General features: G+C 39.2%; 1 protein-coding gene across 4 annotated transcripts; it reads left to right on the top strand.

Annotated features, from left to right (window-relative positions):
- Positions 1-1277: 1277 nt before the first annotated feature.
- On the top strand, positions 1278-27766 carry MTX3 (metaxin 3). Of its 4 annotated transcripts, XR_003132065.2 has the most exons (11): positions 1278-1406; positions 1862-1931; positions 2299-2375; positions 3296-3388; positions 3874-4056; positions 4200-4276; positions 4757-4914; positions 6167-6255; positions 9553-9751; positions 21498-22917; positions 27031-27766. XR_003132065.2 is itself a non-coding variant. In XM_025437291.3 (9 exons), exons 1-9 carry the CDS (start codon positions 1326-1328, stop codon positions 9661-9663), a joined length of 939 nt encoding a protein of 312 aa, XP_025293076.1. In that variant the 5' UTR covers positions 1278-1325; the 3' UTR covers positions 9664-16088. The 4 variants fall into 4 exon arrangements, 3 of the variants coding, with proteins under 3 accessions (XP_025293076.1, XP_048964294.1, XP_025293078.1); XM_025437291.3 differs by lacking the exons at positions 21498-22917; positions 27031-27766 and having other exon boundaries at positions 9553-16088; XM_049108337.1 differs by lacking the exons at positions 9553-9751; positions 21498-22917; positions 27031-27766 and adding an exon at positions 5292-5388.
- The last annotated feature ends 159 nt before the right edge of the window (positions 27767-27925 follow it).

Raw genomic sequence — 27925 nt, forward strand, 5'->3', positions numbered from 1 at the left:
AATGAAGGTCTTAACATTTGGTTTCAATGGCACATATATTAATTTCCCATTTATAAAGTGTTATTAACACATTCCTACCATTGATATACTTTATCCTTCCCATTTCTGAGAACTCTTGCCTTTGAAACATGAAAAAAAAAAAAGACTTTAGCGTATCGATGCTATAATTTACCTAGGGAGTGCCTTGCAAGTATTTGTTGAATTGTAATTTTATGAAAATTTGCAGAGGAGGTTTCTTTCGAGTTTACTGTTGTTTAAGGGGTCCAACTACCCCATAAAGGAAAGGAAAGAACTCAGAGAAATGACTGGGAGGCTGTCCCAGAAAGACTGCTGCACCTTGTAGAGGACGGACCCAGCACCCAAGTCCTAGTTCCAGCCTCCTGTAAGCACAATGGGATCGTGGCATTCTGAAGGCCTGTTTTTCCTCCTCGACAGTTTCTCTGAGAAACTGTCAGTGTGATGTTCAAAAAAAACCCATTTGGTTCTTGCCCACAGATTCAGCTCGGCTATATGATCTGCAGAACCCAGCAGAAAATGAAATGGTGGCTCAGCCTTGAGCATCTGCCTTTGGCTCAGATGGTGATCCCGGGGTCCTGGGATCAAGTTTCACATCAGGTTCCCCTGCAGGGAGCCTGCTTCTCCCTCGGCCTGTGTCTCTGCCTCTCTCTGTGTGTCTCATGAATAAATAAAATTTAGAAAGAAAGAAAATGAAAATGGAAGGCCCCTTGTTTGAAAGTTAAGAATTTCGAGACAGTGGCCCCAGAACATCCAGGCAATTCTGGGTCCTTGTAAGACAACTCATCTCTCCCTTTGTCATGATTTTTTTTTTAATTTTTATTTATTTATGATAGTCACAGAGAGAGAGAGAGAGAGAGAGAGGCAGAGACACAGGCAGAGGGAGAAGCAGGCTCCATGCACCGGGAGCCCGATGTGGGATTCGCCCTGGGCCAAAGGCAGGCGCCAAACCGCTGCGCCACCCAGGGATCCCCTTTGTCATGATTTTAAACACGACGATCTGGGGTATTCTGCAAACGGGTTTTGCAAATTTGCAAACGGGATTTTGCAAATCAGGCCCCAGGCAGTGATGCTCGGAGGCTCTGGGGCACGTCGGGCATCCACTAAAACACGTGAGGACTGCCCGGCGGGTCCAGCTCAAGGGCGGGGGCTCGTAAGCACGGGTCCCAGCCGGTCCCAAGCGGGGCCCTAACCTCGGCCCCTCCACTGCGCAAAGGTGCTCGCCCCGCCCTCGCCCCGCCCCGTGGTTCAACGTGCCGGAAATTGAACCGCTAAGTGCTTCCGGTGGTGCAAAGGTCGGCCCCGGCAAGATGGCGGCCCCCTTGGAGCTCAGTTGCTGGGGAGGTGGCTGGGGGCTCCCATCGGTGCACAGCGAGTCCCTGGTGGTGATGGTGAGGCCTCCCGGCGGGCCAGGGCGCAGGAAAGAGGGGCGGGGCCCGAGGCGCGAGGCCGGCCGGGCGGCGGTCCCCTGCGGCGCTGCAGGGCCGAGCCCGGCCGGGGCACCTCTCGCCGCGCTCTGCGGGCTCCTTCCCGTGGAGCCCCAGCCTGGCCTGTGAGCCCGCCGACGCCCGGCGGGAGAGCCCGAGCTTCCCCGCTTGGCCCCGAGTCTCCTCGGCCATGCACAGCTCTCGGGGCGGTGCGCGCGCGCTCTGCACCCCCAGACCTTTGGGGGGCCAGGTGCCCGAAGGCTGCGTGGCGGGCGCGCGTCCTCGGCAGGACCTGTGGAGGGACCCAGCCCGCGGGTCCGGCCTCTCGGCCGTGGGGCCGCCGGGCTGTAAAATAAAGCTGCTCTGCACGTTGGCACCGCGCGCTCAGTCTAAATGTTCTATTGCAAACTTTGTTTCAGGCTTACGCCAAATTTTCTGGCGCACCCTTGAAAGTCAGTGTCGTAGATAACACCTGGAGAGGTTCGAGAGGTACAGTGTGAACGTTTCATACACCTTGGGCTCTGTTAAATGACCCCCGCCCCCGCCCTTGGAGCCAGGAGGCACGTGGCCGTGCAGTGCAGTACCTTGGGCTTTTCATTTCTTCTTACCACGGCCCTGGCTGTGTGTTGCTTATGGTTTGCCCATTCGGGGTAATACTTTACAGGCCCGATCAATGGGAATTATGAGAAATGCCAGTGTTCTCCAGAGCTGCTCTGTGAAATTGCAAAAAAAACTAGGATGAGCTTGCTCATTCTTCCCCCCTCCAAGTGTGCAACTGATACAGTTTTCTAGGGGATCAGAATCTCTTCGGAGGAAATAGAAACATTTCCTTGTATGTAAACTTCTTGATTTATAGGGGATGTACCAATTTTGACGACTGAAGACAACATTGTTTCTCAGCCTGCAAAAATATTAAACTTTTTAAGGAAACAGGTGGGTGGTTCCTTTTTAACATGTTCCTTGCATGTTACTTTAAAAAAAAAAATTCTAAAGTTTGGGGTTTTTTTTTTCTTTAATTCTTTTTTTTTACCAACTCAGTAGATAATTGGAGATACCTCGGGTTTCATATAAAAATAGACTTGAGAATTATTGCTCTGAATCATGAGTTATATTATGATTTGAAAGTCCTATAATGAGGTATACTCAATTTATATTTTCATGTACTTTTTTGGATTTTATTGAAATCGAGACATGCAGATTCAATGAAGCCATCTTCACTATTCACTCATTGATGTGATTGTCAATTTACTCACAAAGCTGCTGTGCACCTTCTGCTACATATGCCATCTGAGTTCCACCAACTAGCAGCTATTTTATTTTTAAAGAACTCTCAAAGGGAGAGTTGCAATCAGATATTTCATTAAGTAATGTATTTAAGTTGCATGAGCATGTAAAGATTTGTATGATGTATCCATAATATTTAAACATGTAAAGACTTTTATAAATACCAAAGTTATGGGTTTTGTTAATACTTTCTTAAAAAAATAAATCCTATGTCAGCAAATTTTAGAATTTTTCTAAATTGGAAGGTTTTTTTTTTCTTTCTTTTTCCATGGGAAGAAATGCAAACAACTAGAACTTCTTGCTTATTGTTAAAAATAATAGCTTGTGTTTATTAATTTTGTACTTTATGCCATGCAATAAACTAAACTAGGTCATAATCACTGAATTATAGCAGTTAACCAAAGCGTAATACTTACTGACCTTTGTGTGTGAAGTTGTGCTAAGAACTGTATTTGCATTAAGCAGCATTTGTCACTGAGTTTGTATTTATTGTTCTGCCTTTTAATGTCATTTTTCCGTTTTTGAGGAAGAATAAGAATCTTGTTTTTTGGTTTTATATTTTTTAATAGAAATATAATGCTGATTATGAACTCTCAGCAAAGCAGGGGGCAGATACACTGGCTTACATTGCTCTCCTCGAAGAGAAGCTTCTTCCTGCAGTGGTGAGTATTGGTATTGTAGTGACCTACTAAAAATACACCTAGTTCTATTTAGAAGCAACGTAATGAAAAAGGTTCAAGAGCGGAAATTGCATTTATGTATTAACCTTGATTCGTTTATGTTACTGTGAAACTGGATTCTATTAGTCATTCAACTAAGACATGAAACAATGAATGCATTTTGGAAATAAAAATTATTTGTGGAAGATGGAGTTGTTTGTTCCCGTGTATAACTATCATTCATTCATTCAGCAAGTAATTATTGAGTGCATATGTGCCAGGCCTTGTATGGGTGCCTGGGATATAGCAATCAACAAATCCATGTGTTTAAAATCTTGTTTTGTTCTTGAGTCATTCTAATTGGGAAGGTTGTATGAAGCCACTTTAGAAAAAACTTTCACACTGGATGACTTCTTGAAATAAAAGAACATGCTTATAGTGGTGGTGGGTTTGTTTCTTGGTTTGTAGTTGTTTTGTTTGCTTTGCAGCTTCACACATTCTGGGTTGAGAGTGACAATTACTTTACTGTGACAAAGCCATGGTTTGCTTCACGAATTCCTTTTCCCTTGAGTTTGATCCTGCCTGGAAGGATGTCTAAGGGAGCACTGAATAGAATTATCCTGACCAGAGGAGAGCCTCCCCTCTACCACCTCCGAGAAGTGGAAGCTCAGGTATGGTTGGGATTACTTTCAAAGCAAGGGGCCTCCGGAGGAGGGACAAGAGAGACAACAGAGATGAACATACCTAGATGCCTGCCTAACAGGAGTTCTAGAGTATCCTTCCTACTTTTGAGTTGTCATTTCATCCTTATTAGATATACAGAGATGCCAAGGAGTGCCTAAATCTTCTATCAAACAGATTGGGAACATCTCAGTTTTTCTTTGGAGATTCGTGAGTGCATGCCCTTAAAAACCATTTTGATGTTTTGTATGCATATAATCCATGAGCAGTTATTTAAAGTAAGTCCTCTTGCCCCCCACCCCCCTTTATGAGTTTTTTACTTAAAAGATTTAATAGATTACTATAGTAAACTTTTTCTGTGCATGCTAATCAGGTAGTGACTCAATATGCTACATATGTGAATTTAAAATATCTTAAGGCTATTCCCACCCTGTTTCCTACCTCTGTGCAACAATTGTGAGTAAAAATGAATCTTTAATTTATAACGTTTCTTCAAATAAAAGAAATGGTTAGGGTATCTTAAAAACTAATCAATAAAGCCCTCATTACATCATTTTCATAAGCTAAAACGTGTAGTAAATCTTTTAAAAGGCTGTATTATATAGTCCAGAATTGCCAAATGTATGAGAAAAAATATTTTTAAGTTAATATTTTCTTTGTGTTTTAAGAAAATCCTTAATTTATTTTTAGGCCATCTACCTTGGATGCCTATGTGTTTGGTTTCCTTGCACCTCTTTATAAAGTACGCTTTCCTAAAGTTCAGTTACAAGAACATTTGAAACAGCTGTCCAACCTGTGCCGTTTTTGTGACGACATCCTAAACAGTTATTTTAGGCTTAGTGTTGGAGGTAAGGTGGCTTCTCTTCAGCTAATCTGTGTTTGCATAGAATATCTGCATATTCTCCTCAGGATGTATAAGCATAATTCATGACTTATTGAAGAAGCTTGTATATTGTCTTTAAATGTTGAATTATAGCACTTGAAAAAGTTGCGTTTTTCCATTTTATTCCCGTGTGTTAGTTCCATGTTAAACAGAGAAATAGATACTTACCTTTTGTCTGTTCTTCAAGCTTTTATACATTTCTTGCCTCTTGTTCTTTAAATTTTGCCCCTTTGAAGTGGATCATTTTCTTCTAAAGTTAACCACAGGTATTTATTGAGTACCTGTTGAAAGGTAGCATTTATCCTAATGCAAATGGGCAGTTATTTTAAATGTTGCTTCTAGCATTTTCCTGTGTGAACAGAAATCAGCAGCAGACTGATTTGGGTGAGGTACACTCTCACGATTCCACTACTTGAAAACTGATTGCATCAGACTGGAGGTATTGTAAATAGAGGGTACCTGTCACTTAGGATGTGATTCCTTGGGAGTGTGGGGCCTTGTGCTTAAGTGATTGGGATACAAAATTTGTATTGGGAGAATTGGCAGAAATTGTCCTTTTAAGAAAAACAGTCACAAGGATAACTGGCTTAGGGACAGTTTATTTTTCATTGTGGGTGATGTGTTTTATACAGAGGTAGGGGTTAGCAATTTGAGAGTCATGAAACGAACTTCCAACCTTGTTACTCTGGAGTAGTGATTAGCAAACATAGCTAGAGGACAAATATGGACTCCTGGGTCCTATGCCAGATTTACTGAAATAGAATCTCATAGGGACAGAGCCCAGGAATCTGTATTTTTTGAGTCCCTCCAAATACTGTGGGTGCCTGGTTGATAGTTGTTTGGGAGTCGCTGCCTTAGAAAGCTATCCCAATCAGTTATGACTAAAGGCCTATTTGGTATGGGTGGGGAAAAGATACAACTCAGATTCGAGAAGGAAATGAGAACTGCTGTGCTCTTTTACTAATTACTTTGGCTAGCTGCATAACACTTGGCTTCTACTTCTACTGAATAGACAAATTTAATCCTTTTGTTTAGGGTTTGGTTTTGGAGCATTACTATCCCTCTTAACTTTGCCTTTGAACCCAGAATGGTTTTTCTCTTTGCCTAATTTTATTTGTTTTTGGAGGGCGGCCTACTTGGGAGGGTTCTTTCAGTCTGAATAGCTTTAAAGACTTTCAAAATTTTCTGTCTCTCTGATTTCTGTCCTGGCTTCTTAGGCATCTCTCCTGCTGGACAAGAAATGGTAGACGCAAATCTGCAGAAACTCACACAACTTGTAAATAAGGAATCCAACTTGATTGAAAAGGTCAAGTTTATTTCAATCATTTTTTTCTAGTAGTTTAGTATTTTCCTTTCTAAAATTAATATCATAACTTTAACTTTACCCTCTTAGTTTTTTTTTTACCCTCTTAGTTTAAGAGTTTATTTTTTCATAAATCTGCTCAAATATACATTTACTGCAGTTGTACATAGTATAGTGTTTTGAAGCCAGTAGTGGCCTGATTACTTTCTCTTTTTTAAAAGATTTTATTTATTAATTTTGAGAGAGAGAGAGAGAAGCAGTGGGAATGGCAGAGGGAGAGGGAGAAGCAGACTCCCCGCTGATCAGGGAGCCTGATGCGTGGCTCCATATAGGGACTCCGGGATCATGACCCGAGCCAAAAGCAGATGCTTAACCAACTGAGGCACCCAGGCTGGGATCAGGCAAGGCCTGATTGCTTTGATAATGGTATTGGGTTTACTTTTACCACATAATTAGTATTTTTCAAATTAAGAGACCCAGGAGCCTGGCCTAAAAAAAAAAACAAAAAAACACTCTTTGCTTTTCTGTTTCTGTCTCTCTGTCTCTGAAGGTTAATGTTTCTTGAGATCGTAAGCACCTGTGCTTGTCCTTTCTTTCTTTTTTTTTTTTTTGTCCTTTCTTATTAATGGCACTTGTAATGTCTTTTTCTTTCTTCTACGTAAACTTTTATTTTTTTCCTCCTTTCGTTCCTTCTCTAAATGTTGCCTACAGTTTTTCATCATTGTGGATATTTTGCCACTTTAGGGTTGTTCATTTGGTAAGAGAGAGAGATACTGAAGAAGTGGGTAGGGGAGACGGCCAGTAATGGAAATTTCAAAAGTGAGTCTAATTGGAAAAATACAAGAGAGTTACACATTTTCCCCCCAAGTGTCTGATAAACTTGTTTTTTTTTTTCTTATACCAGTGAATGATACTTCATTTTTTCACTAACCAATGAGTCAAAGTGGCCTAATAACACTAGCTCGCAGTTTCTGAGGTCTGAGTAACCAGCAGTGTGTTGTATGAGCTTTATGATTTGTCTCGTTGAATCCTCACAGCAGGTCTACATACTGCAGCTACTCTATCAGCCCTATTTTACAGATGAGGATACTAAAGCTTCGAGAGTAGTGTATGTCACCTCCCCAAGGTCATTCAGCTGGCTAGCAGCAGAGAGGGAATTTGAACCCTGGAAATTGGATTCCAGCGTGGGCTTTGCAGTTAGCTGCAAATGAATGAAATACATGAGATTCTGTATCCAGTACTAGTAGCACTACTAGCCAGGAAACCTCTGCCACTCTCTGGAATGGCCATTCTCTTTCTTGTTATAGTATTTCATGTGTTGTTAGAACGTGAGAAGTGAGTACGGCTGAGCATAAAACTGTAAAAGACCAGTACTAAAGTTGATGTGGGCTGGCTGAGCACCAAGTGTGTCTTTTTAGCCCAACTTAGTCAGTCCCACGAGAGGAAATATATTGTGTTTTTTTGTTTTTGGTTTTGTTTTTTAGATTTTATTTATTCATCACACACACACACACACACACACACACACACACACAGAGAGAGAGAGAGAGAGAGAGGCAGAGACACAGACAGAGGGAGCAGAAGGCTCCATGCAGGGAGCCCGAAGTGGGGACTCGATCCCGGGTCTCCAGGATCACGCCCTGGGCCGAAGGCGGGTGCTAAACCTCTGAGCCACCTAGGGATCCCCTATATTGAGTATTAAATGTGTGTAGTAGAAGATAATACATATTGTGTTAGACACCTAACTGCTAGATGAAGGCCATGCAATAGAATTTTCATTTTCTACATGTGGCAAATTCATGACAGACATGTAAAGGGAGCCAGGAAATACCTACTGGTGCAGAAAGGGAACCTAAGAGGCCCTGTCACCACTTTGTACACTTCATTCTCATATCATCATCAACATATGAAAGTTTCCTAACTCTGTCAGGTACTCCTTCTCACCCCTGTTTCATATCTGCTCTTCAGTATGGTTCAGTGTTAGCTATAAGACGTTAGAGCAACAAGTCCTATTGGCTACTATAGTTAACCATTTGGACAAAAGATCTAGAGCTTAAAAAAGGAGTAATGTTGGAGGAACTTAGTTCTTGCAAGAAAAAAACATGACAACACTATTCAAGTAGTTCACTGGGAATACCTTTTTCCATTGGAAAATTAAGTTAATTTTTTATTCCCTTTGCTTTCCTATAAGTTCCATGTACCTCTGCTGAGACACTTCTTCTGTGCTTTATAAGAGCATCTGGAGAAGATACGGGAGAGTTTTGCTCTGCACATGCTCATAACACTAGAAAAGCCTGCTTATCAAGTGGGTAATCAGATGCTGTCTGCTGTCAGGTTTGGGATCCTTGGTGGAAGCTGCTTTCCAGTCTTCTGAAGTTGAGCTGATAATGAGCTCAACACTAGGCCTTGAACTTTCACTCTATTTTGGGGCCCCTGCTTAAAGGTAGCTTTCTAAGGTCTGACTCAGTTCTAAATAATCCCACTCCTAGTGTTTCCAGGGATGCTGATGTCCTGCTAAGGGCAAGTCTGAAACTCTTGGACATTTTCTCAATATGCTCCATAGTACTTTGTTTCTCTAGAGCAGACTTAGAACTGATGCGGTTGTTGTAGTATCTCTGGATTGGGTCTAAACAATTTATCCTTCAGTGTATCTCTTCTCCTGGCTTCCCATGGTCTAAATACTTGCAACCTGAAAGAGCTGGGTTTTTTGAGGGGAGTACAGGTCTTTTTCACTGAGACACTGAGGTATAGTTGAAAAAACAATAGTATTGGAATAAGACGACTTGGGCTCTAATTTCAATTCATGATACTAGCTTTGCAACCTAATGCAAATTTCTTAACCTTTCTGAGCTTCGTTTTGCTAATATGTAAAATAGGGAATGATATCTTCCATTTTTTTCTTCACAGTTGTGTTGGGAAGATCAAGGGAGATATTAGATATGAACATAATTTGTAAACTGGGAAGCTCAGTGTGTCAGAAGTATTGCTTTTTCACTTATTATTGGAAGACCTCTTAAGTTATGACATGGTTGGGTTCAATAGAATATTCATTTTATGGAGTTGTTATAATTTATGATGGCATCAAAGGTGAGCAGTATTGCTTTTATACATATACTGAGTTAGCTGGTATTTGAGGTACCACATCTTGAGTTCCTGAGAGATTGTAAGGAAAAGGTTCTCAAGCAGTCCTGGAACCCTATGGTTCTGTACTCTTCTAGGCTATAGTTTGGATGGGGAGACCACAGTCCACATAAGTGGTGCCACAGCCATCAGTCAGATTACCTTTTGTACTTTCCACAGATGGATGACAATCTTCGCCAAAGCCCTCAGCTTCCTCCTCGGAAACTGCCGACACTTAAATTGACTCCAGCAGAAGAAGAAAGTAATTCCTTACAACGACTATCACCGTGACAGTCATCATGCTTTGTGTCCAAAGTCCTATGATTGTTGCTGTAATGTCTTACACTACATGTGTGAGAGCAAAAAGAAAATACCACTAGTAGGTATACGGAAGGCTCTAAAAAGAAACTTTCTATGACATCTAGTTTCTCTTAATTAGGAAGCTTGTATTTTAGCTTGGCAATGCACTTTAGATAACATCAAAGTGAATACTAAATGAACTTGGGGAAAAAAGAAAACACACTGTACTGTACATTTAAAAAAAACAAAAACCCTGCCTTAATCTTGGCAGATTTTTGCCTTTAGTTCACGCTGCTGACCAAAAGCTACAATTCTGTTCTGAATGTGCACTCCTATTTATTCCAATTAATTTATTTAGTTTTCATAGAACAGTTTGAATGTCTAATATGTGGCTGTTTGAGGCTTTTTTCTTCTGTTTAGAAATTTGATGCCTATTTTAGATGTTAGGAAAAATGTAATATTCTCATATTCTATTTACTTCAGTAGAAAAGCCTGTATTTAAAAAGCAATGGGGAATGTGCTTTTTAATTATGCTCTCGGAAGTGTAATCTTTTGGGTGATTAGTACCATGTATATATATATGTATGGTACTATCCTATGGTGTGTGTGTGTATATATATATCTGAGAGAGATATATATATTTCAAAGGTGGTCACATATAATATTCATCTGACTATATGCACTTCTGTGTACCATTTGTATTTGCACATGTGTTCGTTATAAGGTTAGCAGGGACTCTTTAGTTTATTGGACCAATGGCAGCTTTAGACCTATATATTTATAGTCCATTTTTAACTCTAGTCCTCTCTTTCTTGGATTAATTTCAGGAGAATTGAGTGTGTTGGTCATCATTATTACGCCAGGCTGTGAAGTCTTACTGAAGTTTGCCCAGTTGTCAGTCACTTCTTGGTTAGATAATGGAATTACCTACTGTGTGCTTGGTCTGAGTTGACCATGCTTGGACCAGTGTTCAGACCAGGGTTCTTTCCTGAGGAGCCTGTCATGTAGTCAGAAGCTTTTATGGCAACTTATCTTTTTCCATATAGTTTAACTACAGTTGAAGGATCTAATGGAATACTCAGAAATAGCAGTAGTTTTTAAAGAATATTTTCTCTCTATTCGTTGCTGAACTGTTAAAGGATTTGCTATGCAGGTGATTTTGCTTATAACAGAATTTCACTTATTTTAGTGGCTGGGGTGCTTCTGTTGTCCTGAAACCACTTCTGGGGTTTTTTAAATATAGAATCATGTTTTTGATTAGTGTCTCAAAAGATTACTATGGTGCTCAGCAAATCTTACCACGTCGTGCAGAAACCCCCATGTTAAGAAAACAGCTTTGTAGTCAAGAGACTCACCTAATTTGAGCTAAGTGGAGCTCAGCTGTGTTTAACCTAAATCCTCCCAATTTGTTCTGTATTTAGGTAGCTGTGTATACAGGAGTCTTTAAGTCATTGTAAATATTTCTTCTTGAAAGTCTTTATTAAATGAGAAACAAGGTAGTCTTCAAAATCTTGTTCATCTGTTTGGATGCATTTAGGGAAAGTAGCTAATGAGTTTCACATTACTTCTGCAACAGGTTTGTATGTTTTGTATTAATTTTCTACTAGATTCCAGCAATCCAAAATCCCTGTGAATATTCCATATTGAAAATCATGACCATAGGACTTTATCGTTCTCTAGATTGATACATATTGGAGAAGGGTGGTTAACACATTAATCAGGCATCTGTTTATGCTTTAGTTAGGGTTGGTCATTTTCAATTATGATTTATAGTAAGCCTTCCAGGAAGCACTTGAAGTGGCTTAAAATTGTCACAGTCATAAAACAGGACAATTAAAATTAGTTTGGGAAAAATTAAAAATAGGGAGAAAGAACTATACCAACCCTAACAGATTCTAAAATCAAACAGTAAGTTTAACTCCCAAGTTTCTCCATGGACACAAATACTGGCTCATGTAAAGTTTTCTGTCAATGAAACTACTAATATCCATGCTAAGAAAAATGTGTTTAAAGTTCTATAAGAATGTGAAGATTGTGTTCTTATGACACAGCATTCAGCCAATAAGCATACTGTAATGTTTCACGTGTTGAAAGTTTAATCAAAAGATAGCATTTTAGAATAACAAGTATTTGTCATTTTTTAGTAGAAAAGACAACTGTAACTATGATTTATTTTCTTTTGGTCATTCCTGCTTTGAATTGCCTCTAGCCTTTTTGGGATAAGCCAACGAGATACCAGGAAGCTATAACTGAGCATAAACCACTCCAGGGATCAGCCATACATATAGGTAGTATAGGAAGCTTTTAGAAAGGAACAACTTTCCAGATTGGGCAGAGAGCTTGTGATCAGTCTATGAGGATATGCTTTGGATAAGTGTGAGTTTGCTGAGATAAATGGTCCACAGTGTTAAACAAAAATACTGGGAGCTACTTTCTTTAGGATGTGATGGTTGAATATGACCAAAGGGACTATATTTGTGTTTATATTTGTTGGTAGTATAGGATTAGAAAATCAGTCAGATAATTCCCATAAGGTAAAGATCCTCCATCAACAGACTACCATCACTTATCCATAAGGCTGGCCTCTTTTTTTTAAACACTGAAGACACTAAAGAGCACTGAGGATAGTCATCCCTTCACAGTATTTTTTTTTCCCCCTGCAAAGGTCAGCACTGAGATTTTCAACTTAGGTATGTTTGTATTATTTGGGGGGGGAGGGCACTAGAGAATTCAAGATTTTTATAATCCAAAGCATCTGGATTCCCATTTGTAATTCCTATTCATTTAACATTGCTAGATATATTAACATGAAGGAATAAGGAAGCTTATTTCAATCACAGCTAAGGTACAACTTTCAGAAGTCTACAAAAATGGAAAAAAACTAGACATCAAAAGAGACAGAAATTGGTAACAGTGATAGAATCTCAGAAAAGCAATTTTTTAAGGTGCTTTCATGTGATAAAAGTGATATTTGAAGTCAGCGGTATGTTTTCGTGGGGCCTCTTCCAAGAATATACATTCACCAGACCTATTAGATTTTTTGAGTTTTCTATAAACTATCAAAAATGTTAACCCTTTAAAATCAAATCATAAATACTTAAAGACAAGAAGCTGAGGGATGGATACATAGTCTGTGTACTATTTTTGCAACTTCTTGTGAGTCTATAATTATTTCAAAATAAAACGGTTTTAAACTGTATGTTTAATAATGCAAACATAGTAATTAGTATTCAGTTCCAGACAAAAACATAATATAAATTAAATATAATTTATTTCCCTCTTAAGTTTAAAGAAAGAAACACCTCAGGTTTGTAACGAATGATTATCTAAAGATCTGTGTTGCCTTATCAGAAAAAAAACAACAACCTAAAACCTTTTCTGGTAAAATATTATATGATTTTGTATTTGTAATAGAATCTTCTTCCTATGGTACCTGGGTTTACTTTTTAGGATAAAATATGTTGAAAAAAATTCTTCTGTGTCTTCATGTGGTGGTAGTTCTTCACTTCACTGTGCTCTAATTACACAATGTGACGAGATGTACACTAGGATTATGTGTTAAAGAAGAAAGTGCAGCATGTGTATGTTTTTTGTTCTAAGCTCATAGGGATTTAGTAATTGACTTTGTCTTGGTTTGGTTATTTATATAATTGAAATCCTGAGCAGAGCCACTAAGTATAATTTGGGTTATTTTTTTTAAGATTTTTTTTTTTTAAGATTTTATTTATTCATAGAGACAGAGAAGGAGGGGCAGAGACACAGGCAGAGGGAGAAGCAGGCTCCATATAGGAAGCCCGATGTGGGACTCCATCCTGGGTCTCCAGGATCACACCCTAGGCTGCAGGCGGCGCTAAACCGCTGTGCCACCGGGGCTGCCCTGTAAGTTTGGTTATGGTCTTTTGTATATGTTGTTGGCATTAAGAATTATCTCTTGCCTTTCTTTCTGTTCAGCTTTGTGGAATTTACATTTGCTTTTCAATGTTTTTGTAGTTTTTAAATAGATTATTAAGAAATTTGTTGTTAATTACATAAACTAAAGGTTTATAATCCTGTTACCCTCAAAGGTTTAACAGAAGTGTCATTAGATCTTCAGAATGCACATTTTCGCAGAGAGTAAAGATGAGGTTTTGGGCTTTTTTAAGGGCTTGCAAAATATTTTAGCCCCTGTTGGGATGTAGTTAGTGTTTGCTAGGAAGAGCCCAAAATCCTGTTGGGAGGTTATATTGGCTAGGAGCCCAGGTTACCAGCCCTCAAGTTAAAACCACTGTGATTGAGGTGGAGAGGTATTCTCAGAATCAAAAAGCATACAGAAATTATTTGTTCCAGATGAGAGGCCAGTGGTTACTGATGAGAGTTAACATTCTTGAATAATGATATAAGGAAGAGTAACTTTGAGCTGGACATTTGTAGAGAGGGGAGTGTTGTGATAGAAGCATATTCTAGCAAAACAAAGTAGATTCCTTAAAAAAAATTACAGGAGAACAAGTCTTTTTGTATCCTGATTATTATTAATTTGAAATTATACTGTCAGATTTTTTTTAAAACCATCTTTTAGTTCCTTGGAGAAGAAGGTGTGTTTTGGCAGCTTATATTTTTATGTGAATAGAGGGTTCTGTGGCCAAATAAGCTTGGGGAATGCTTGGTTAGACAACGTTAAGTTACTCTAGGCTTTTCTGAACCTTTGTGTGGTTTCAGTCTCTGAGAAGGGACTGTATTGTATACACTATTTCCCTGATTTATTGTATATGGTTTTTTTGTTTTGTTTTTGTTGTATTTTTCGTTTATTTTGTTTTTTTAAAGTAGGTATCTTCTGGGATTTGTATTCTGAGACATATACTTAGGGAAATGCTGCCGTGGAATGTTTTTGCTTGTTTGTGCTAATTGCAAAGGTTTCCTGTTGTTAGGTGCCCCTCTAATGAGTGGTGCTAAAAAATGAGAAGATAGGTTAGGGTTCCCTTGGACTGTGCAGTTGAGAGAGAGGTGGCTGTGGGTTAAAACAAATTGGTTATTTAGGCCCCTGCGAGGCCCCTGGCCAGGCAGTCCCATTTCCCTAGAATCCCAGTTGGCTTGGAACAGCTCTACAGGAATATGACCTGGTGGCTCCAGAGAACTAAGCAGTCCTTAGGCATCTACGAGGCAGAGGGAACCAACTTGGAATTCTAGAATAATTTTCCAAATCATTTTTGGCTGTGCTTTAAAAGTGCCAAAAAGGTGATGAAATCAATAGCATTAGAGTCACATACAAGCTGCTTATTTTATACATATATAAATATACATACATATTTGTGTATATATACACAGTGCTGTAGAAAGTTTACAGTTGCTTTAGTGACAAAGCAAAAGAAATTTAATATTTTCAAGTTCTATTCTAGTACTGAAGACATGTTCTAAACAAGGATTTTATGTTCGTGTGTACATTTTCTAGGATGAGGGTGTACAGTTTTCACTAAATTCTAGTGGTTACTATATCCTAGAAAATTTAAACATCACTAGCCCTCCAAATTTCAGAGGATTAAGTATATTTGATTTCATTTCAAAGTATAAAACCGGATCACTATTCAGGCATAAGGGTGCTCTTTGTTTCTTCTCTACATTGTGTACGGTTGTGTATTTGGAACTTTGCACTTTGGATATATATTTGATAGAAAGCTTGCCTTTGGTTTTTGAGTTGTATAATATTTAGCCATAAGAAAAGCAGTTGGATCTTTATTCTGATTCTTTAGTTTTCCTTGTGCAAATTCAGAGAAATGCCTTTTAATCATTTACTCTATGTATCCCAGATTCTTGGAAATCAAGAAAAATGACTAGAGTTTGCATCAGTCCTCGGCAAGTCATGCACCATAGAGACAGTTGTGCTGGTCACTTGTTCTTTGGGCTGTTGGCTACTTCTCTTGCAATCCTGTGTGTGTTTCTTGGAGAAGGAAGGCTATACCCAGGCTTTTATGTTAAATGCATAAAGATGAGCTTTATTCCTCTTCTGACTCGATGTTTTATTTTGTATAATAAGAAATAACATGTTTCCATTTTTCTATTCATCTTGAAATGGAAATTTGAGGTGTTTGTAATGTAACTGTAGCTTTCTAGAAGATTGACAGAAAAGAAGATTCAAAAATCTATGTGTACACGTATTGGTTTTGTTCTACCAAACCTATCTTTGGTAAATATTTTAAATATCTGTACCAGTGTACAAATACTATAGTTTTATTGTAAAGTAAACATCTTTAAGCAATGTTGGTCGTAATTTAAATATTCTAATCATGCCTAGTGTGAATATATTTTACTCAGAGACTATATATAAATACCCAGAAGTGATAATGATGATCAATGTTGTAAAGAATTTATTCTGATAAGTGAGAAACTGGATATAATATCAAAATAGCTATTTTCACAATAAAATCTCAAATTGCCTGAATGTTTATTAATTTCTAATTTGATGTTATTTATTCCTTGAGATAAATATTTTCATTGGGAAGAATTTTTGAGCGGTGAAAATGGTTCTTCAGTGCTGGGCCTGAACTCAATAGGAGGCTGTTCTTTATAAAATGTTTATTCTTTCTATGATGTGTTAAGATCACCTGTGCTCTTTTTACCGCATGCTGAGGCAGGTTAGAGGCCTGCTCCCTCAGCCTCTGGTATGCCAGTGACTCAGACAGCTCACACAGTGTTTCAGGGCTACAGTTAACTCATCATCCCTTTGGCCCAATAAGTTTCTTTTAAATTTTCCCTCTTGCCCACCTAGACAGTCCAGTGATGTTCCATTTAACATTGAATGGAAGACACACACTGAAAAATGCAGTTTTAGTGAGGGGCTGGGATGTGTTTGAGGGGGAAGATATTAATGTTTTTTTTGCTGCTCCCCCCCTTTTAAAAATGGGGTAGGATATATGGGCATAGAGAATCCTTTTAGAACTTTAGTCAAGTAAGGACAGCTTCCTTGAGGGAGTAAGTGTCTTTGTTAGTAGAATCAATTTTTTTTTTAACTGAGTCTAACTTACATCTAGTAAAATGCATTGATCTTCCACATAGAGCTATCAGGTATGTGTTTCTCTCACATGACAAGCTGGCCACATCACTGTTGATACTTCTATCCCCAAAAAACACACATCTTAACTGCATATGAACTTTAGGTTCTAGGTGAAAGGTTCCTGGGTAGATTGTGGTGGTTAGTAACAATCACCTGCTTTCTGTAAGAGAGCAGGAAAGAAGAGTCGCTACTGTGGACTAATGGAATTCTTCTGAGGAAAGACAACTATTTGGAGTTATAAAGCTGAGAACCACACAGCAAAGAACTCCAGAAATTTTGCTTCCTAATTGCTCAGCTCAGAGGTTTGACTTTGGTCTGGGGTGGTTTCAGGTGCTCAAAAACTCCTGGATGACCATTCGGCATGATGCTCTTCAGTGGATGATAGGCTATGACATAAACCCTGCTCTCTTTTTCCTTTGCCACGAATAGCAGCTACTGGTAGGAAACGTTTATGTTTTGCCATATTGGGATCATGTCCTAAGTGAATCTCCACGGGAGAAACACTGAGATAAAGGGGAACCAGGAAGATCACTGAGTGTGGCAAAATATGATTGAGATGAGCATATATGCCAACAAGAAGGAAAGTGCTGCGGAGGAATAGGAGGATTTGTCTTAAAGCAAAAGCAAATTGTAATTAAGTTCCTAGGTGTAGAGCAGGGAAAAATTAGTCCCTTCTTGGTCCAACAAGAGCTTTGGGAGAAAGAATGAGAAACCAGGCTTCATTTCTCCAGGTACATTAGTCAGCCTCCTGGAATGCATGAGACATCTGTGATGAAGACATGGAGACAGCTGCGCATCATCAAAGACATTTCTAATTTCAAACGCAGCCAACTTGAGCCTCCAAAAGTTGTATTTTTCCAAGTGAGACAGAGGCTATTCTATTTATCTTATTTTTTGAGTAAGCAAGTGAAAACAGTAGGAAGAATTTAACATTTATAAATACAATGAAGGATGGGTTCCTCAGATCCTACTTTGGGAAGGGTGGTTCTTTTAAGAATTCACGTTTTGAAAAAAATGAAATCTTTTGGTATAGAAGCAAGTATGGCATTGTCTAAAAATCACAATTAAGACCAGATTTATGTTAAATGCACGACGCTAACTGACTTATCTGAAGACCCTCTGTTCCCATTATGTGGCCCAGTTTTCTCCAGGAGAAAACTTTTCATTTAGTGACCATGATTGTACAGTGTTTGTATTCCCTGTAACAGCCAATTCACAGGGTGACTACTGCTGAAACAGGTCAATAGGTTTAGTCAATAGGTTTAGAAAAAGGTGTGAAGGGATATAGTAGATGTAGAAATTAGGAGGGAAAAGAACCCAAGAGAAAGGGACTCTACATATGATATCCCAGGAGCTCTGGGGATGAAGCTGAATGGAATGTAGGAAGACAATGGATGTTAGCTTTAGAAAGCCCAGCTTACAAATTCGAACTCCAATAAAAAAATTAAAAATAAATAAATAAAACAAAAGCCCAGCTTAACACAGTACACCACTTGGTGATGTTGAGCAAGTTTTTCGATTCTGAGTCTGCACTGCAATGCAGGGGAATAACTGGATCTGAGTCTATGTATGAACAGTTTTATGTGTTTGATTTTTTCAAAAACTATTGAAATTTAAAGCTACCCAAAAAAGCCCCCACCTCTTAGGAATAGCCTCTGTTAACATATTGATATCTGTTTTTCCAGTCTTCTGTTTTCTATACACACATATATACAATCCTGAATATCTTGGAATCCCATAGTATGGACTATTCTGTAATATGCTTTCTCATTTAATATTCAGGAAATCTTGTACATTACATATTCCACATGATTTTTAAAGGCTATGTGCAATTTCATTGTATGGATGTAGCACTGTTTGTCTCATTCCATAGCAATGGACATTAAGGTAAATTCCTCTTTGGTAGTCCTTGTTATATATTATCAAATTGTTTCTCAGGAAGACTGCAAGCTTCATCTATGCAGCCCTGTGTAGGGGAGCCTGCATTACTGCATGATTCTCTCAGCTTTCACCACGTGAGAGGTAAAAAAAAAAAAATAGCCTGTTTATTTACTTAGTATGTATTCCTTTGTAACTAGTAAGGTTGAGCATTTCCCCATGTGTCCATAGTCCATTTGTACTTCTCCTGGAAGTAGTCTATTCATCCTCTGCATAAAAGGCAAATTATTTAACTTCTCAGAAGCCCTGTTTTCTTAGCTGTAAGATGGGGTTTCCATGTGGTCTAAATGGGATAACACGTTGCACATCCAGAATATGGCAGTTGCTCAACAGTATTATTTCCTTTCATGTTCTTTCCTGGATTAAGAGCTCCTGGAGGATGGAGACTCTTTTCTTTATTGTATCTTAGCACAGTGCTTGGAGCATAGAAGGAGCTCAGAAAGTTTTTGAGGAAGGAAGAATAGAATTTGAAAACATTTTGAGTATATCAGGAAAAGGAGTGAGAGAAGTTGAAGCCAAGATCCAGTGAATCAGCAGTGAGAAAACTGGTGGGTTCCTCAGAAGCTTACTATTAAAATGGAAGAATTTAAATTTTATTCTTAAATCTCTACTAAGAATCAATTCCTTGTAGACTGACATGGCTAAAGGACACTAAATACCTATATCCGAGGCCATAAGTAGCCTTGAAAAGTTGACTGATTTTTTTTTTCTTGTAAGCAAAAAGAGATTTTAAGTAGGCTAGGAAAGATGACTAAAGGAATTAATAATTTTATATACAGTGAATAGTGAATTTTAAAAAGGATTAATCCTAATTTTCACATACTAGATTCTCCTAGACTAGGAGTAAATGCAGTAATAATGTAATCATATTTTAGACTGGTTATAAGTAAAAGTAACTCAGAGTGGTGGTGCCTCAAATGGAAGGAAGAGATTGGTGTTAGGTCCTGTTTTATTCAACATGTCCTGTGACTGTGGGGGGAGAAGGAGTCAGTGGTTTGCTAATGAGATTTGCAGATGGCTTTAAATTGAGAGGTATTGTAAACAGCAGGAATGACAGAGAAATGATACAAAAGGAGCTGGAAAGGTTAGGAACATAGACAGGAAATCAAATGATTCAGGCTGTAGTAATGCAAGCCAATCTGACATGTGGGGCCAAATAAGAGGAAATACAGATACGCTGTGAGAGAGACAAACATAGAAAATAGTCATCTCAAAGGAGGTTGGGAGGTGGTACTGGAGGAGAACAAGAGAGGTAGGCAGCAGGAACCAATGGCTATTGAATGCCTATTATGTGCCCTAAACTATGATTTGGTATTTTCTGTGTTGACTCCTTCCTTACACCCACCCACCTTCCCTCCCTTCCTATTCTGTTACCCCATACTCAGATACTCGGTGTGCATCACCGTAAGTGTACTCTTCATCGCCTTTATCTGTGTCACCCATCCCCCACCCACCACCCCTCTGGCAATCACCCGCTGTTCTCTGAATTTATGAGTCTGTTTTTTGGTTTGTCTCTCTTTTTCTTTGTTTATTCATTTGTTTTGTTTCCTAAATTCCACATGAGTGAAATCACATGGTATTTGTCTTTCTCTGTCTGACTTAGTTCACTTAGCATTATACCCTCTAGGTCTATCCATGTTGCAAAAGGCAAGATCTCATTTTTTTTCAATGGCTGAGTAATATTTTGTGTATATATATATATATATATATATATATATATATATATATATTCTTTATTCATTTTTGGATGGGCACTTGGGTTGTTTCCATAATTTGACTATTGTAAATACTGCTGCAATAAACATAGGGGAGCATGTATCTTCAAATTAGTGCCTTTGTTTCTTTTCTTTTTATTTTTTTATTTTTTTTATTTATTTATAATAGTCACACAGAGAGAGAGAGAGAGAGAGGCAGAGAAACAGGCAGAGGGAGAAGCAGGCTCCATGCACCGGGAGCCCGACGTGGGATTCGATCCCGGTTCTCCAGGATCGTGCCCTGGGCCAAAGGCAGGCGCTAAACCGCTGCGCCACCACCCAGGGTTCCCAGTGCCTTTGTTTCCTTTGGAAATGCTAATTGGTATAGCCACTAGCATTTCTCAAAAAATTATGGAAAAAAATATGGAAGTTCCTCAAAAAATTTTAAAAAATAGAATTACCATGTGATCCAGTAATTCCACTACTGGGTACCCCAAGAAAATGAAAACATGAATGTGTTGATTTCTTTTTGACCAAGATTAAGCAATTCAGTGCTTGCATGAGAAAAAGAGTTTTTGAGGATTAATTATGCACAAAAGCTCAGTACTTAAACAAAAACTCAGCCTAATTGGTTGATCCCAATGATTGTTAGTGTTACCAGTATTGGAGAGCACTGTGGAAGTGGCCTGGAATCTCCAAAAAAGCTTTGGTAGGAAAGGTCAGTATCGAGATTCCTACCCCAGGCATTTCTTATTCAGTGGGTATTTCTGAGAATTCTTGGCAGTTTTCTCCAGGCTATCCTAGTTGCCAGCAGCATGATGGAGGTACCACAAAACCTTTGGTGAGTTAGCACAGGAGTCTAGCTTGGGCAAAAATAAGATGTGTGTCTCACAGTGGCTACCCCATGAGGTAGTCTGTTCCTATCGGCCATGCCCCTCTGCATCTCTCTCCCAGTACTCTATTAACATATAGCTCTCAGCTCAGCCCTTTGCTTGGATCTCCTGTTATTCCTTATCCTTCTCTCTTTTTGTAAAAATCTAGGAACTATTTATATTTCTTCTAGGTGTCAATAAACCAAAACAGATTTATTGGTGGTATTGGCTTAATTTAGGAATCTCCCCCCACCCTTTTTTTTTTTTTAATGGAGCTGCTACTTCTCATTTTTTCAGTTACAAGGACTTGAGGAATTGGGTCACAGTGAGGATCCCATGGAGATGAGGAGAAAGAACCAAAATATTCCAGGGAAGACAAACCTTAATAAACCTTCAATGTATTCATCTACATCCTGAGGACAAGACCGGAACACAGCGCAAAGTATATGTTGAAGGTGTGAGCTGGAAAGGAAAGATGTCCAGGACATATTCATTTTTTTAGTCAACAAGTATTTACTGAGTGCCTCCTTTGTTCCAGACACTCTTCTTGGTACTGATGATATACCAGTGAATGCAACACTGCCCTTGTGTTACCTACATTCTAGCAGAGGAGACAATTAACAAGGAGCTCAATGAATAAGCAGATTGCATAATATAATAGAGAGTGACACGTGCTATGGAAAATGAAAAAAAGTAAAGCAAGAAAAAGAGGCTAGGAGTGTTGGGCTTGGGGGCACATGATGGTATTAAATATGTCAGGGTAGGCTTCATTGTGAAGATGACATCTGAATAAAGACTTGAAAGAAGTGTTGGGTTCGCCTTCCAGATATCTGACAGAAAGCATTTTAGATGTAAGGTACAGGTAGAGCAACAGTCCTAAGGTAGGGCTTATCTAGCGTGTCTGAGAAACAGCAAAGAGGCCAGGGTCTCTGGAGCAGAGTAAACAACGGGAAAATAAAAAGAGCTGAGGTCAGGGAACTATGGGGTGGGAGCAGACCATGTAAGAGCTTGTAGGCATTTGCAAGCTTTTGGCTTTTACTCTGAGCCATTTCAAGATTTTGAGTAAAGAAGTGATGTCACTGATTATTTTTCAAAAGGATTATTTGAGCTATGGTCCTGAGGATGGACAAGTGTGTAAGCAGGAAGACAAGTTGGGAGTATGTTATAGTAACCTAGCCAAGAGGTTGTAGTGGCTCAGATGGATTAGGATGGTAACAATGGAAATAGTAAGAAGAGATTGGAGTCTGGATTTAATCTGTGGGTCCTACCAACAAAGTTCCTTGGCTGATTAGACGTGGGTTGTAAGAGGAAGAGAGAAGTCAAGGGCAACTTTAAGATATTTGGCATGAACGCTGGATGGATTGAGTTGCCATCAACTGAGTGGGGAAGGCTATGAGTAGAACAGCTTTTGAGGGGAGTTTAGGAGTTCTGTTTTTGATATGTCGAGTTTGTGATGTCTATTAAACACCCAATGGAGACTTTGAGTAAGCACAAGTCTGGAGTTCAGAAGCTACAAATTGAAGCATCATAAAGACGATAGAGATGTTATTTAAAACCTTATAACTGAATGAAATCATCATAGGTTTAAGTTAGAGAAAAGGACTAAGAACAGAACCCAGGAACATTCTGAACACTATGAGATCATGGAGAGAAACAGCAAGGAAGCAACAAGAAGAAAATCCAAAGAATGTGGCATCCTTGAAGCCAAATGAAAAATGTGTGTGTGTAAAGGAAGAGGGAGTCATTGCAGTGAATATGGCTGATGGGTCATAGAAAATGGGGACTGAGAAGACCTGACCATTGAATTTAGCAAAATGGGGGCATGGGTGATCTTGAGCAGTTTGGGTGAAGTGGTGAATGGGAGTAGGATCAAGAGAGACTAGGAGGAAAAGTACTGGGAAGAGTGAGAAGAAGCAAATGATGAATAGGATCATTGTAAAAAGTGTGACAAGGCTGGGAAAGATCTCTAGAGGTAAAAACGCTTTCCCCTGGGTCCGTGCATTCCATCAAGGAGGCAGCCACCTATTTATTTATGTATATTTATGTATAGCTGCAAATCAAGTCAGCATGTAGCCGGCAGTGTTGAGCTAGGTCATTAAGAAATCTTCCCCATTAACAGAGATCCAAATGGGGTTTACAGAGTTTGTCAAAGGACTTGTGATTACAAAAATATTGCTATTTGAAACATGGGCTCTTTCTCACAATGATGAGTTACATTATTTTCTTTTGTAAATAAAGTCTAGCGTCTTAATACATAAAGTATTAGTTAAGCCAGATAATATGGATAACCAAGTCAGTCACTGGAGTATTTTCTTTGGAGGCTTTCAGCTTCTGTGGTTTAGGTAATAGAATTTGTTTCTTCTACCTAGGCCTGGAGCCCAGAGAACTGAGCCCAGATGAAGTAAATCTGCATCTTTATTTTCCATGTGAGCTACTTAATGACTGTGTGTATTCATCAGGGGACAGGAGGAAAATATAGTCGAAAATTAAGGGTTATTGCTATAGAAAGCACCGAGAATGCTTTGTGAAGTATAAGTACATATTAGGAAAAATGTAATGTTTTAAAGGCACAGATGTGTTTGAAAACATCCCAGAAGCCTGGGTGTCATTTTCTCTCTTGCCTGCTCTTGGTAGCCAAGCACCTACTCCTCTCTATTCCTCCCTGTGATCATCACTCCAGTCTGAGTGGTTCTGCCCCCCATGGCCGTCTCTGTTCTGGGTCACTGCTGCAGATACACCATGAGTCTCTGGGCTTCTGGGTTTGCTCCCTACCAAACTATTCTCCATATTGTTCAAGAGTGATCTTTCTAAAATGCAAAATAATCACACATCATTTTTGCTTAACACCTTTTATTGGCTCCTCGTCATTATCCCGCCTAAGCTTCTTAACTTCTAAGACATTGAATCATCTGGTTCAAGTTCAGCTGTGCCCCGCTCTCTGTCCTCACCACTGAAGATCCAGCAACCAAAACCAGAGAAATCTTCCAAATTTATCCCATCCCCATACTTTCTTTTCAGTCTTTGGATGAGAAAGCTCCAATGAGGAATAAAAGAAGGCACAAAATCAATTGAACAAGACTAAGCAGAGAATTAGATCTTCAGGCTCCATTAAAATAGAAATGGAAGGGAAGTCCTTTGTTTCAGTATTCATTACATTCAGATTACACTAGATGTTTCTATTTCCGCTAGTCTAAAGCGCATGTGTAACAGCACTGAACATAAATCATTTATTGGTTTCTTTTCTACTCGGCTTTGAGAACTCTTGTGGCTCAGTCCTTGGCCCTGTTTTTACACTTTACTCACTTACTTTACACACCCACTTTACACACTTTTCCTTGTTTGTCTTTTCCATTCCCCAGTCTATAAATACCGCCTATATTTTGAAGTTTCACAGATTGATATCTCTGGTCCAGGACTTTCTTCTGAGATCAGATTTCTTTCTTCTTCTTCTTCTCTTTTTTTTTTTTAAGATTTATTTATTTATGATAGACATGGGGGGGTGGGGTGCAGGGCAGGGACACAGGAGGAGGGAGAAGCAGGCTCCATGCTGGGAGCCCGACGTGGGACTTGATCCCGGGACTCCAGGATCGCGCCCTGGGCCAAAGATAGGTACTAAACCGCTGAGCCACCCAGGGATCCCCTAAGATCAGATTTCTATCCAACAGATGCCCAAAGGGTCTGCACCAATCTCAAGATTTTATCTAAAGCTGAACTCTGATCTTCACCCTGCCAAGATCTCTTCCTCTGCTAGTTTTCCCTAACTCATTGTCACCTAAATTACTCCACCACTGAGGTCAGAGACCTGGAAATTTACCTCTTTTTTGTTAGTAAGAAAACCTACTAATATGCCAGACATTGTCTGGAATGTTTATATATAGTAACCTGTTTAATCCTTTTAACAAAACTGTCAGGTAGCTAGTGTTCTTGTCATCCACTTTATAGACAAGGAAACCAAGGCACAGAAAGGTGAAGTAATCTGCCCAAGGTTACACGGTGGTGTAATGGTGGAATCGGGATTTAAACTCAGACGATCTGCCTTCACAGTCCATGTGCTTAACCTCTGCACCAACTGTTATACTTGGCGCCTCCCTCTGATTCACCCCTACACCCAGTTTATCAGAAGTACAATAAGTTTCACCTCCAAAAATATCCTGAATCCATCTACTTCTTTCCGTGACAGGTGCCTCCACCCTAGACTTTGGCAGAGACTGTCATAATAATTCCTTGGAGATCTCCAATTCTACTCCCTCCCTCTGCCTCACTTGGCCACCCTGTCATTCTTCCCCATGAAGCCAGGTCTTAAATTACATGTTGTTTTTTTCTGAGAAGCCTTCCTTGACCTCCATACTAGAATCACATCCCACCAATAATTCTTTCTCAAATCACCCTTTTCTATTATAGTACATTTCACAATTGATAATTATACATTTGTGTCTATATTTTTTTTAAAAAGTAAGCACTGTGAAAATAAGCACTTATTTTTCACCGTCTACCTGGTACCAACACAGAGCTTAGCCCTCAGTAGGCGGTTAGTAATATTTGTGAACGGGTGGATAAGTGAGTGACTGGCTAATATTGAATAAGAAGTGATTATATTATTCTTATTTTATGTGTTATAATGAAAGTTCAGTTTTACTTCTTTATAATGGGCTAGTGGGAGGAGGCCTTATGAATTAGTGAAGAATGATTTTTAAAATAAAATGTACTTTTATTGTTTCAATGAAGGACACTGTATCATTCTAGTAAGCATGCTATCCATTCCCTTTACTCCTACACTCCTTTCAAAGAGATTCCATCCCTACCCTCATACCCTTTACTCAGCTCATTGGACCAGGGGTAAAAACTAGCCCAAGCTACCCCCCTGTTCAGAATTTAGAATCAGGAAACTGAGAAACAGAGCTTTAAGGCAGGACTACATTCATTCATTCTTGAAATATTTATTGAGTGTCTGGAATGAACTGATCCTTGGGGATATAATGAACAAGACACATCTCTCCCTGAAAGCATTGATAGTTCATTGGAAAAAACTGATGAGTAAACCTGCCACCATAATTTAGCATGTTAAGTGCTGTGACATGGAAATTACCAGAGAATACACAGCAGCACATAGGAGAGGTACCTTATGCACTCTTGGCAAGGTAGAGAACGCTTCTTAGCAGAAATGATGTCTTGGCCAAAGGAGAGTTTAACAGATGGAGGAGAGTATAGGGATGAGGGGAAAGAATATTTTAAGCACAGGGAACAGAAAATGCAAACGTAGTACATTTCATCTTTGTGAATGGGGAGGGGAGATTATGCTGAGAGGTGAATGGGTGAATGAATGTGGTCTCCACCATGAAAGCCCTTGTCAGCCTATAGAGTTGGGTTAAAGGATTTTAACCGAGGGATGACATGTTCAAATTTGTACTTTAGAAAGGTCCCAGTGGCCTCAGTAGGGAGAATATACTGGAAGCAGAAGTCCCAGTTAATAGATTGTTCTAGAATCGATTTTTAGAATGGATTGCCGACATCAGGGATAAGTTGGCAACTGTGGGAAGAAACAGAGTGGATGTTGAAGGTGATATTTAGGATTGTGATGGGTGAGGGAGAGAAGAATGAAGGGTGTGTGTGGGTTTAAGGTATAGGCTAGCATTAGATTTGTGAGGTCATTTGCTGAGACAGGAGGCCCATGAGGGAGCTCAAGGAAGAAGTCAGGGCTGAAGACACACATATGAGCATTACCTCCCTAGAATTAAGAAACATTTTGGGGATTATTACCCACTCAGTTTATGGAGAGTGAGAAAAAAGAGGTCCATGGGTAGAATCCTAAGTAACTCCACCATTTAAATAGATGGGTGAGGAAGAGCCAACAGAAAGGATTTAAGAAGATGTGTCCTGACAGCCGGTTGGAAATCCAAGGAAGGATGATGTCCGGGACACCAGTGGACGAGACCTTTTTCAGAAGGGTCTAATGATTGTCAGTGCTCTAACAAAGAGACCCAAACAAGGAGAACTTCAGAAAAATTCATTGCTTGGGATATTCAAGATACCGCGAAAATGTCTCTTAATTGTAAACATTATTCTTAATTATCTTATTTGTTGTATTCATCTGTCCTTACGAATGCGGAAGTAAGCTTCCTTGTCATCTCCTAGCCTAAAACCTTAGAAATGCTCTAAGAGTGGAGTCTGGATTCATGAGGGTTTTCTGAATTTGGTTTTCAAATGCTATTACACATCAGCTCGTGAAGTGCACTTGAATGTCAGAGTTGAGAATGTGGAAAAAAGGAGACATAAGGAAAATTTATTTTAAAAATGTTTTTCAACTTTAAGAAAAGCATCTAACAACTCACTAAGTTTAGCATTTCATGTGTGTTTATGACCTGTCAAAAACTGCCAGAAATTTACTTGTGAGCAAGAAGAAAAAGATGTTGCCTGTTTGTCATCTCTCAGAGCATTCAACTTCTGAAGGCCACTTTGCAACCAAAAAAGAACTTTCCTTCATCAGTGGATGTATGTTGAAGAAGAGAAACATTAGTAATAGGATCCGGGCCATGTAATGTTCATTAAACAATTAGATGCTGGTGCCAGCGGGTAATCGCTTTTTTCCATTTTATTTTCAACAGCTTGAGTGTTCCTAAGAGACTTGCATGGGGCTAGATCTGGTATTTTAATCAGAATTTTAGTGTATTTTCAGTATTGGTAACATCTCCCTCCCTCCTACTTTTACTAAGCAATACACTCTCCAG

The sequence above is a fragment of the Canis lupus genome, chromosome 3 (genome assembly GCF_003254725.2).
Source record: "Canis lupus dingo isolate Sandy chromosome 3, ASM325472v2, whole genome shotgun sequence".
Lineage (NCBI taxonomy): Eukaryota > Metazoa > Chordata > Mammalia > Carnivora > Canidae > Canis > Canis lupus.

What these genes read in the sequence shown, in the direction of transcription:
- MTX3 (XM_025437291.3), top strand. Translation starts at nt 1,326, where the DNA reads ATGGCGGCCCCCTTGGAGCTCAGTTGCTGGGGAGGTGGCTGGGGGCTC. An exon ending in TAAACTTTTTAAGGAAACAG is followed by an intron (nt 2,376 to 3,295) that starts GTGGGTGGTTCC and finishes ATTTTTTAATAG; the next exon opens with AAATATAATGCTGATTATGA. An exon ending in TTTTAGGCTTAGTGTTGGAG is followed by an intron (nt 4,915 to 6,166) that starts GTAAGGTGGCTT and finishes CTGGCTTCTTAG; the next exon opens with GCATCTCTCCTGCTGGACAA.